The 11891-nt window shown below is 37.5% G+C and overlaps 3 protein-coding genes across 5 annotated transcripts; 2 read left to right on the top strand and 1 right to left on the bottom strand.

The window, feature by feature from the left end:
* Positions 1-316: 316 nt before the first annotated feature.
* LOC133696088 (DNA-directed RNA polymerase V subunit 7-like) lies at positions 317-2438 on the top strand. 2 transcript variants are annotated; one of them, XM_062118126.1, is made up of 2 exons: positions 317-476; positions 1728-2438. In XM_062118126.1, the coding sequence occupies exon 2, from the start codon at positions 1737-1739 to the stop codon at positions 2304-2306; it is 570 nt and encodes a 189-aa protein (XP_061974110.1). In that variant the 5' UTR covers positions 317-476; positions 1728-1736; the 3' UTR covers positions 2307-2438. The 2 variants fall into 2 exon arrangements, with proteins under 2 accessions (XP_061974110.1, XP_061974108.1); XM_062118124.1 differs by having other exon boundaries at positions 1659-2438.
* Positions 2439-4207: 1769 nt separating this feature from the next.
* LOC133696406 (DNA-directed RNA polymerase V subunit 7-like) lies at positions 4208-7319 on the top strand. 2 transcript variants are annotated; one of them, XM_062118593.1, is made up of 2 exons: positions 4208-4443; positions 6505-7319. In XM_062118593.1, the coding sequence occupies exon 2, from the start codon at positions 6532-6534 to the stop codon at positions 7060-7062; it is 531 nt and encodes a 176-aa protein (XP_061974577.1). In that variant the 5' UTR covers positions 4208-4443; positions 6505-6531; the 3' UTR covers positions 7063-7319. The 2 variants fall into 2 exon arrangements, with proteins under 2 accessions (XP_061974577.1, XP_061974576.1); XM_062118592.1 differs by having other exon boundaries at positions 4208-4496.
* A 1636-nt stretch (positions 7320-8955) lies between these two features.
* LOC133697421 (large ribosomal subunit protein mL102 (rPPR5)) lies at positions 8956-11652 on the bottom strand. Its single transcript, XM_062119953.1, has one exon. The coding sequence runs from the start codon at positions 11532-11534 to the stop codon at positions 9252-9254; it is 2283 nt and encodes a 760-aa protein (XP_061975937.1). The 5' UTR covers positions 11535-11652; the 3' UTR covers positions 8956-9251.
* Between the last annotated feature and the right edge of the window lie 239 nt (positions 11653-11891).

Here is an 11891-nt window from a genome sequence, read left to right as displayed (position 1 = left end):
GTAAATATTTTTAAAAAATATTTTTTGTTTAAAAATATATTAAAATATAATTTTAGTTTTTTATTTTTAATATTATCATATTAAAATCATCAAAATATACTAAAAAAATAATTTAATACTTTTTAAAAACAAATATATTTTTAAAAAATATTCAAAAATAAAAGTTACCCAAATCCAATCAGGGTAGTCACGAGGAGAATAACCTTACTGTCAAATAAAAAAGAAAAGAAAAAAAAGTCGAGTGTTACCTCCGAGCAGGAGATCCCTAACCCCAAACAGCCCCGTGTTGGATTACATAGACAGTATGACACTTGCCAAACGGACCCCACACCTCACAAAGCTTGCATTTTTATCCACTGCACAATTCACACGCAGTTTTATTAACAATAAGCAGAGAGACAGGGATACAAGAGAAGCAGAAGCTAAATACTACTCCATAGCGTAGCGTTTTCGAAATTCAAAAGGCCAAAGCTCAGGTTCCTTCGCTTACTTCACTTCAATTTGTTTTTTTCTGTATTAAATTCCTGTTTTTCGTGACTCTCTTTTCTTGGCCTGATCTGATCTGATCTGGGTTAAATTTGAAATCGGGTTTTCTTTCTGTACTAATAACGGCGAGTTATTAACAACTGATAAATGGTGGGATTTTTACTTATGAGTTGATGGGATTTTATTTTGCAAGAAAACCAAGTAGGCTGTTTTCATGTCGGTTTAGTTAAAGGCCTGCGAAATTTTACATTACTTATTGTGGTAAGAATCTGTATAGCATCACCTTATTTGGTGAATTTATTTACTGCCCTTGTAATTATCCTTGGTGATAAAGGATTTTTTTCCCTCTAAATTTGCGTGGTAGATGAACATGTTTTGGTTTGAACTCTGTTTCAAATTCAAATCACTGCAACATTTTCAGTTAATTTCTTGCTGTTGTTAGGCTGTTGATTAAGATAGGCGTGTGCGGATTCGTAGGCATATTTGAATCTTGTTGGGTCACAAGTCAAGGTGTAACTGGAGATGGAGGGTTAGGTCATTCGGAAGAATGGTTTTATTTGATTTTACTTGCATGTAGACAAACTAAGATCATGTGCTTCAATGATGTATAAACAACTGTGGAAACTCAAAGTGTGCTATGATGACTAGTAATAAGATCTGCTTTTCTTGGTGAATATGTTGATAATTATTTGAGAAGAGTTAGAATTAGCAGACCCTATTAATGCAGGGGAAGACTAGAATTCGATGCTCAAAGCATCAGCATATTGCCAATGGCCATTAGGGTCAATGGATTTGAATAAAACAGCAAAATGGGACTCACTCGATTCAAATCCAGTGGGCTCATGTCCACCTGCATTATATTGATGCTCAAAGCATCAGCATTGTAGCAACGCCCATCACTGCAAGCTGAAACCTGACCCAGTTTATTCTTCCATGTTTTCCAAGTTCCAACCAGTGATGACCTAATAGTTGGCTGTAACTATGTTGTCCTATGGTTACTCTCTTTTTTGTTGAATAAAAGTAGCTATGTACTTATAGTTTAGCAATCACTTCTTGAATCATATTATAGTTTTAAACTTCCTAATCTCACTCATTAGATTATTCGGATCAGGTTTTGTTTTGAAAACTTGGCTCACTGGTATTCTCTGTTTAACTACTTGATGCATTTCCAGAGTAAGCTGGTTGTTCGATTGTTCAAGGACTTCCTTGTTATTCTGTTTATTGGAGTTATTTTGGAGTAGATCACTGGTATGTTTGGTGAAGTGGAAGTCTGCAGTACTGTCAGAATCATTGCTGAAAACTTGGACAGAAATGGATTGGTTCCACAGAGGTCTATAGTAACACACCTGTTGAAGGACTTATTGAGCATGAAGGCCAGCAAGGATCATGGTTACTTTCTTGCAGTAACTAATTTGAAGAGCATAGGCGAAGGGGAAGTGGTGAACAAGTCTGGCGATGTGTTGTTCCATGTAGAGTTTAAATGTCGAACCTTCATGCCTATGAAAGGAGAAATTTTGCAGGGGGTTGTTCATCGCACATTTAGACATGGAGTCCTATTGAGATGCGGACCTGTCAAGTATATCTTCCTCTCAGCTAGGAAAATGCCAAATTACCAATATACTTCCGAGGAAAATCCAGTCTTCTTGAACGATGAGCTTGCGAGGATAGAGAATAATGTGCTAGTCCGTTTCTCTGTGCTTGACGTGAGATGGATAGAGAAAATGTGGGATATGAGAAGGGATTTCATGATGCTTGCAAGTTTAGTAGGTGATTCCCTCGGACCAATTTCATTATGTGGATCTGATGAGTTAGACTTATAGATGTTTAGATCAGCATTACTGTTCTGCTTGTGCAAAAAATTTGGACTGCTTGTCTGCGCTGTGAGCATGAATTTTAAAGTGTAAACTGTGTTTTAACATCGTGGAAAATTTATGAAGCATTTTACTTGAGTAGATGGCATGCAGGCGCTACAAGGATCAATCTTGGATGACATGGATGTCAAAGTCTTGGAATCAGTTGTGGTATTAAGGTGCAAACATGGACATGTATTTTCAAAAGAATACTAGGAACAGGGGTAAGCAAAAAAATCGAAAAACTGATTAAACTGAAAAAACCGGAAAAAAAATAATTGAAAAAATTGAATCGTGAAAAAAACCGATTAAAGTGATTAAAATTTTAAAAAAACCGACTGGTTTGGTTTCAGTTTTATAAGTATAAAATCGAAAAAACCAAACTAAAAAAAACCGAGTCAAACCAGAAAAACCGAGTCAAACCGAACCGAAATCGATTGGTTTGAACTGGTTTTGGTTTTTTTTTAAAAAATTAATAAATATAAAATTATCTTTTATATCTTTTGAATCCCAAGGTAATAAAAGCTGGTCATTATTTTTTGTTCTAATAATAAAATTAAATGACTTTGGGGCATATGATAAAATTGGGAGAATACACTGATAAAAATAAACTAATAAATTAAAGTTTCAAACCATTATGCCTTCTTTTACACTTAATTAACTCGACATCTTCTGAATTAACTTTTAGAAAAAATATTCAAGTTATCCAAATTTAAAATATAAAAAAAAATACCTCAGATCACAGGCTGCTGATGGTGTAAAAGGTTTATTCTCATCCTTAGATTTTTCAAACTTTATATGTAAGGGATTTTATTTATTTAAATCATTAAGCCAAAGTGAAAATGAAAAAAAAAAAAAACTCAAAACAAGAATGCAAACAAAGTTTCATTTTCAAGGCGCGCTGCCCTCTCCCTTGTATAGTCCTGACTTTACCCTCGGAGGCATCCATCTCAGCTATGGCCTGACTCGTAAGCGTTCTGAAATTATATGCTAAAGACACGACCCTGGCCCGACCTTGGTCCTGGTCCTAGCTCCATCCCTAGATGTCTCAGGCTAGACAATCCACAGACTTGACCATCGAAAGTCCGGACTCAATCTTTAGGTGTCCTATCCTCCACCCCTACGCCTACGCCTAGACTCGATCCCGACCCGAGCCCCTGCATCTCAATCTCGACCTTAGGTGCTCCGAACCCAACCTAGGACCGATGTTGTGCATCTTGGGTTCGGTGATGCATGTACAGATAGTTCTTACACCCAGTCCGGTCCAAAACTCGAGTTACCGGGTTTTGACCTGGTTACTAAGTCGTCCAGGTCAAATTTTATTTTTTTTTAAAATCAAAACGACATCGTTTTAATAAAAAAAAATCAATGGGTTGCAACCAGATTTTTGATCCTTGCCCGGTCAATTGGGTCGTCGGGTCAACTCATTGGCTCAGTCGTGTTATATCAGATTTCTTTTTATTTTTTCTTTAACTCGATCTAGTTTCAGCTCCGGATCAACCAAATACTAAATTAATCTACCAAGCCAAGTTAGATTTCAAAATTATAGATATACATACCCTCACATCACAAACCCGACCTAAAACCCGACCTAACTCAGATGTTATAAACTTGAGTGTGAAAATCAATTCTAAAATTTTTAAAAATCATTTAAAAAAGGAAACTTGATGTCAGCTTTTATTTTTATAAAAAAAAATATTTCACATGTTTTTTTTTTTTAATTTTAAAAAATAAAAACATAGAACATAGAAAGAAAATATAATCTCAAACAGCACCTAATCATATTTTCTGTGATTTTTATTTTGATAAATGTGTCGTTTTAATAATCACTCTACCTCAGAAACTTACTTTATTATTTGCTAATAGTAAAATCATCGTCACCAAAATGCGATAAAGAGCTTCGCAGGTTGACGTGGCCTGAAGCAACTGGATGCAAATTCTCCGTCACCATAACTACATAAGAGACGTTTGTATAGGACCCAGACAGTCGCTGCGCAAAACAAAAAAAATGGTCAGTCACACATCTACCAGGGCACGCACCAGTGCCAACTGAGGCCTTGTGAACTCGGAAGAGAAAGAACCGAGGAGGAGAACGCGTCACAACTCGGTGAGTCAACAACAACAACAAGGGCTCTCTTTTATCATCTAGGACGAGTTCAGGTTCTTCATTATTGAAACCCTTTTGATGTTCGTCTATTTTGATGCACTCATTACGCGAAAGTTAGTGTTTTTTCTATTTTCCCGCTTCTAACTAATTTAGTAAAGGTTTTGTCTTTGTTTCATATGGGAGCATGCTATTTTTCAATTCTGTAAAATTTTTCTTTGTTGTCAGTAGTTACTTCTTTTCATAAGGATTTTTGGTTAAAGCCAGGTTTATGGGTATGTTTTGTTTTTGTCATATCTGTTTTTCTTCAACACGAGAGAAGTCAAGAAGGCAAGAAATGTTAAGAGCTTATTATTTTGGACTTTTTTAACTATGAAAATGTTGTATTAAAGTGAATAAAGTGAATGAAGATGATTTAAGAGGCTATTAATCAAATTTCTGTGCTTTCTTATTTAAAATGCTATGTTATTGTCTGGTTGAAAGGCACTGATGAGTGCATTAAATTAGTTAATTATGCTTTACCTGGAAGAGGAGAGGACTCTAAATACCTGTTGTTATGTAAATGCGTAAATGAATGGATTTATTTGGTTTCAGGAATACGTATAATTTTCTTTTGATATGATACAATGCTGGGCCCTTGGAAATCAGAAAATAGGAATGTGTGTCTATAAAACTTTATTAACTTGTGGTTCATCATTGTGCATTTTGTTTGGACACTGCAAAAACACAAGGTACAGACCTAATTTGGGTTTAGATTGGAAGTATAGATTTAAAATGGAGTCACACATAAGGCTATGCCAGGGTTACCATGTGTAAATGATTTTGAAACCCTTCACCAGTTTTTGGGGGTGCTAGCAAAGACTCTTGCACATAAACAATAACCATAATACCTGTATGAAACAATTGAAACATATGATGATTCAACCATTACTTTGAAGTAGTTTTAGTTGAGTGATAGAAAGTTTAGCTCTTATGGGAGCTAAGACATGGTTGAGTTGAGTTGTATAGAAGAACTGCAAATACCTTTGTTGACTAGGTAGAGGCCATTGACGCTCTAGTCTGATGTAGGAGAACTTGCTGTAGTTAAGACTTATAATTTTCTGCAAGACTACTAGACAACCATCTATATTTTCTGGTCCTTTGATTGGTGCGGTGGTTTCTTCTTGTTGTTGTTTCATACTCCAGGCATATGCATACTTGAAAAACAAAAACTTAAAATAAGCTTAGGGTTATTGCAATATGTTGATCCCTCTCTACTCTTTCGAACTTTATCCTTACTTTCAGTGCTTTCTCTCCTTTGTTTTACTTTTACCGTAAAATCAAGGAGTTGAAATTTATTCTCCTCTTCACTCCAAGGCAATATAGTTGACATGGATGGAAAACTTCCCCTCTGAAACCTTGGGGATGTTTGATCATGTGAGCAAAGGATGAGATAGTTAATGGCTGCATGGTTTAAAGTCTGCCTATGGGCTCTGTGGGCTAAAATGTTGTTTAATTCAACCTCATTCACTGCATGCCTTTCTGGATGTTGAGCGCAAGAGGGCCCCAAGTTCCAACTGCATTTTTAAGTTTTGGGCTTAACAATTCTGCTGCTGTCTTTTGCAGTTTCTGTTCTGGTTCATATTTTCTTCCAAGTCGGCTGACTAGTAACATGTGTATAGAATTCTTTAAAAGTTTCTTTTAGTTAATAATAGTATCTGTGCAAACCCTGGGGGACCAAAATAATGCATGGGGCTACCTAGTTAATTCAAGAGGTAGTGTGTTTGGCTTTGTGGTTTGGTTTGCAATAGTCTGTCTGCTAGGAGTCTCTTCATAAAGCTATGCTCTTGGTTTCTTCTTTCCATTATTGTTTATTAGCATATCTAAAGCATTTTAGGTGGTGCCACTTAAGTTTGGTAAAACATGACAAATTATCCTCAAATAGTGGTAATTGACTAACTGGTCCTTAATGTATTCTCGGTAATTTGCACCTCAGGAGTCCTTTCTGTATAGCTGATTATTCTCGGTAAAGCTCCGAAACCGGAACTGAGATTGATTTATTTCTTACCTTTTGGTTTATGACAGGTGAAAAAAGTGGAAAAAGGAAAAAAAATGTTTCTCAAAGTGCAGTTGCCCTGGAATGTCATAATACCTGCTGAGAACCTGGATGCCAAAGGACTAATGCTCCAAAGGTCAATTGTTGTCTGCCTTTTAGCTGACTTTGCTAAAAAACGGGCCACCAAAGATCTCGGATACTATCTTGCTGTCTCAACTTTGGAGAGCATAGGGGAGGGAAAAGTCAGGCAGCAGACAGGGGATGTGCTATTTCCTGTTGTTTTCAGTGGTATCACCTTCAAGATTTTCAAGGGGGAGATCTTAGAGGGGGCTGTTCACAAGGTGCTCAAGCATGGGGTTCTCTTGAGATGTGGGCCAATTGAGAATATCTATCTCTCTAGTATGAAAATGCTAGATTACCGCTATGTGCCCGGAGAAAATCCAGTTTTCTTGAATGACAAGACGTCAAAGATTGAAAAAGATGTGGTGGTTCGTTTTGTTGTGCTTGGAACAAAATGGTTAGAGGCAGAAAGGGAATTCCAGGCTCTGGTCAGTTTAGAGGGTGATTATCTTGGACCGGTGTCTTAAAGTTCTACCTTGCACTCAGCTGGAGTATCATATCTTCTGAAGTTTTCTAATCAAATTAGTTTAACTGCCAGCTTGTTGGTTGTTTCTGTAGTATTGTATATCCTTGTGCCACTCTACTCCTTTTTGTGACTGTTGTCTTGGAGTTCTTGCAACTTCAGTGATTGCTAGACTATATGTTTAACAACTTGATGTTTCCTTCTGTATGCAGATGTTGACAAATAGTATAATTGATTCGAGGACATCTCATCTTTTGTTGATGTGTTTGTGTACCAATTCTCTTAGCTTTTATATTGTTTTGAACTCATGTTTTGCGAGGGAGAACCGAAACTCAGTAGTTGGTGATGTGCAGGTGGTCAATGATATTCTATACTTTTGTAAGTTTAAAACCTAGCCTCAGCTATATTGGCTTAGTTTCCCTTCAATCTACTTCTCTCAAATGTTTTCTGAGCTTACTCCAGTCACAACCAGAGAAAGCAAATATTTGTCCGGGAGTCTTCCTGCCCGATGAACACAATTGGGTAGCGCGTGCACATTCAAATGCAACCGCGTTGCCGCAGAGCTCTCATGTTACAATGCGGAGTAGAATTTCTAACATGACCCACAAATGTGGAATTTTGCCGCACTGATTGCCCTCTTGCTGCAAGGTGCAACTTCTTTGATTGACTATACTTTAAAGTTGTTTGGTTGAATATTTCATTATAGTGTTGAAGCCTGGTTTATGGTTCCACAACTTGGAAACTTTGCCAGTAAAACTTGGCAATGAATCTTCAAGGGTAATCTAGTTTCAACAAAACAATTCATTCAAAAGACGGGAAAAGAGTATTCAGGACATGATCAAAATAAAAAACCTCAAGGTTGATGTATATTGTATGTATTTATGAATCTCTCTTCTGACCTGCAGATTTACACATTTCATAGCCTCATTATTGCAAGCAAAGCAGAAACCGATAACTTCTCCCATCACTGCACACGCCACAAGCATCCCCCATTTGATACCTTGAAAAACAATTAATCAGGTTACTTCAGAATCTATATCAAATTTGTCTGGGACTAACCCCAGATCCTGCTTCAGAAAGAAGTGCCGTCCTACTCATCATGAGAACTCCACATTGTTTTTCCACACCGGTGTCAAAATTTTGGTGTACCCTGTTCCTGTTAACCAAACAACAATGCAGCAGCCGCTAAATCTAGAACAAGGGAAATTCATAGGGAGGCGATTTTGTGGAAAAGAACTGGGTAAAGGGTGGCTACATATAAATTAACTAAAAATTATCATCATTATAAATCAGCAGATCCTCTATAACATCATTAAGGTAAATTTGGAGCATACATTAAATGTAGACCATTAAGTGAAAAAAAGGAATTCATTACGAGAATTCATGAAGAGGATAAGGATCTTCCTACAGACGAGTCAAATAATTATCCCTCCAGATTATTCCAAAAACCCTCTCAAAAGCTCCAATCTCATAAATACAGCTCATGGTCTTGTATTTGTAAAACCATCATAGAAATAACTGATATCTAAACAAGGAATAGATCAAGCGTACCTTTACATTCATAACCATTCTACACAATACATATCCTTTATAAAGTACCACTTCAAACATATTATTCCTTTATTTAGTTCTATAATCCAAACATAATCATACAGCTTAATTATCAAAAGGGGAAAAAAACAACAATGCAAAATAAAAAAGTTCACAATATATCATTGCTCTATTATTTTGCAACTGAATAAAGCACCCTCTCGAACAGGTAAATGGAAGATAAAAGCAAAATTTTATTTCTAAGTGTTAAGTGTTTGTGTAACGCAGAAGTTGCAACTAAGAGCCATTGTTCCAAGTGCTCCCAATAACCATTAAGATGACACTTTTTGCTTGAAAGAAAACAGTATAACAAGAACATGACATGCTTTGATGAAAATCCAACACATAAGCACATAAGCAGCTCCACTGCTAGACTATCTACCTCTCCTCCTCGCCTACAATAGTTCAAAGAATGAAACGTGATCCATGTAAAGAGGGAATGAGGTATAACACCCCTTGGTTCAAAATAAACAAACGGACAGGTTACATTGCTCTTCTAAAAACCTTATTCTACTCAAAATGAAGTACTAATCATTTTCAACAAAACGTTCAAGAAAGTTCTGACCACTAAATGAAGAAAAGAAAAGAAAAGAAGTAATGGAATTAAGCAGCAACAGAAGCTTTCTTCTTCCCTTTCTTGTTTTCATGTGACTTATCATCTCCCTTTATCATTCTTGAGAGTATGTCAGCCTGCTTTGTGTTTCCCTCCTGGTTAAGACTCTTAATCAAATCCTCATAGCTCCTCCAACTAGTGACTCCTCCTTTCTCCATAATTTTACACAAAATTGAATATGCATTGAGAGTCTTCCCTGCTGCTAAGAGAGCATCCAACACTTTATCATAGCTTTTAAAGTCTATGTCACAGTCCCTCTGCAATCCAAAATCTAACAGCTTAAGAGCAGCAATGGTCTTGCCCTTCTCAGAAAGAATGGACAGAAGACTATCAAAATTGACATTACACTGACTACTCATGAGGAGATCAATGCGTCCAAGGGCTTCCTCTTCATGACCTCTCATGAGAAGAGCTTCCAAAATCTTAGCAACCAAGTCCATGTTCTCTTTCACCCCCTTCTCCACCATACTTTTCATCACACGACTTGCAGTTTGAACCCTACCATCTTCATACAAACTCTCCATCACTGACCTGAATACTGATGAATCTGGAAGGTGTCCATCTTCAATCATACTATCCAAAGCTGTTTTAGCATCAGCTGGCTCACCTTTCCTCAAGTAGCTCTCGATAAGCAACCTGTAAGCATCAGCATCTCGGGGGATTCCTTTCCTACCCATGATCTTTAGAATTTCAAAAGCAGAATCAGGAGTTCCTTCTTTTGCATGCCCACAGATCAAATTATTAAAGGCAAGAGGATCCTCAACACCCTTTTTCAACAGCTGCCGGAATAAGATTTCTGCTTTTCCAGTCTGTCCATGGCTGCACAAATACTGAATAACTGGGTTATAAGCACCAGACTCCATTTCCAAAGTACTCTGTGGCCTTAAAATAATATCATTCTCAATGAGCTTATCCACAAACTTCACTGCCTGATCGTACTCCTCAGCCTTGCAGAAATTCTCTATCAAGACACCATAATGTCCAGCTTCTGATGGAATGCTCAACTTAATCATTCCATCAAGCACATCCACAGCCGCTTTCAAATCCCCAGCCTTGCACTGACTGTTCAACAACTTCAGGAAGATCGAATTATCCTTGGGTGCAATGCGTCTCCTCACCATTTCCTTCAAAATATCCTTAGCCTCAGTCATTTTCCCAGCATCACAAAGATCTGGCAACAAAGTCGTATACGTCACATTATTAGGCTTAATACCAACCGACTTCATCTCTTCAAGCAACCTCAACCCATCATTAATTCTATCCACTGCAAAATACCCTTTAATCATGGTCGTATAACTTATCACAGTAGGTGCAATATCCTTTGCCTTCATCTCAGCAAACAACTTCTCAGCCTCCTCCATCCTCTTATGCCTATAATATCCATTAATCATCGTATTATAAGTAACCACATCCGGAGATATCCCTCTAACCTTCATATCTTCATAAAACCTGACTGCAGTTCGCAACCTCATTGACAAAAAGAAGCCCCATATCAACACATTATAAGTATGCCTAGTCGGCCCAATCCCTTCATCTAGCATCTTATTAAAAAACCTTTTGGCCATCATATACCTCCCTTTCCTCACAATAACCTTAAACAAAGCATTATAACTCTTAACACTCCTCTCCACACCCAATTCTTTCATTTTAGAAAACATCTTAACAGATTCTTGAACTAGCCCAGCCTTACCATAACTATCGATTAACAAAACAAACATATCCTCATCTAATTCAAAACCCTTCTTAGGCATATCTTCTAAAACAATACAACGGGCGTGATTAAGCATAGAATATCTACCCAAAATCTGGATAATCTTCATGTGGGTTTCGCGGTCGTGTTGAATTAAACCCGCCCGTTCAACCCACCTGAAGAATTGGAGCGCGTGATCGGGCTTTCGAGCTCCGTGCAAAACATTATAAACTAAAGAATGATCGAATTCGGGCACTAGAGCTCGAATCGAATTCTGCAACCGGGTCGTCCAGTCCCGATTAGCCATCATTCTACAAATTATATCCTCCAGTTTTTCAGGGCTTCGATGCTGCTGCTTAGCTCTCGGGATTCGCTGGTATTGTTTCTCTTGGGCCACATTTGGGGTTTCGGTTTTTGGGTCAGGTTTCGGGCCTTGAGATGCGGTTGTTTCTGGGTTAGGGGAGATAGGATCTTCACCTGGAGCTGGAATTGAAGTGCAGAAATGGAGGTAGGGTGTGAGTGAGATTTGACAAACCCTAGGTTTTAACTGAAATGGTTTAGAAAAAGCGATATGGTACCCCATTTTTCTTGTGAGAAATGGTGAAATACAGAAAGAGGTCTAAACAACTACTTTATGTTCTTTCCTGGGAGCTGTTAGAGTAAGAGAAGCGGGAGGGTTACAGGGATGCTACGCTGACGCTAGGGTTTAAGGGAGGTGAAGCAATAGTTTGTGGGTTTATTCAAATTAGTCCCTCAAGTTTAAGTGATTTCACAACCAACTCCTTAAGCTTTTGCTCCCTCAAGTTTAATTGATTTCACATCCAACTCCTTAATCTTTTGTTTTCCCATTAATCTCCTCATAGTAGTGCCACCTTCAAAGTTCCACCAAAATCTCTTGGGGTAAACAATAGAGGCAAGGCTCTAAAATAAGCTTTGACTT

This window comes from Populus nigra, chromosome 6 (genome assembly GCF_951802175.1).
Source record: "Populus nigra chromosome 6, ddPopNigr1.1, whole genome shotgun sequence".
Taxonomy (NCBI): domain Eukaryota; kingdom Viridiplantae; phylum Streptophyta; class Magnoliopsida; order Malpighiales; family Salicaceae; genus Populus; species Populus nigra.
This window is presented reverse-complemented; position numbering and strand designations above follow the sequence as displayed.

Coding starts and splice junctions, on each gene's coding strand:
- LOC133696088 (XM_062118126.1), top strand. CDS start 1,737: ATGTTTGGTGAAGTGGAAGTCTGCAGTACTGTCAGAATCATTGCTGAA.
- LOC133696406 (XM_062118593.1), top strand. CDS start 6,532: ATGTTTCTCAAAGTGCAGTTGCCCTGGAATGTCATAATACCTGCTGAG.
- LOC133697421 (XM_062119953.1), bottom strand. CDS start 11,534: ATGGGGTACCATATCGCTTTTTCTAAACCATTTCAGTTAAAACCTAGG.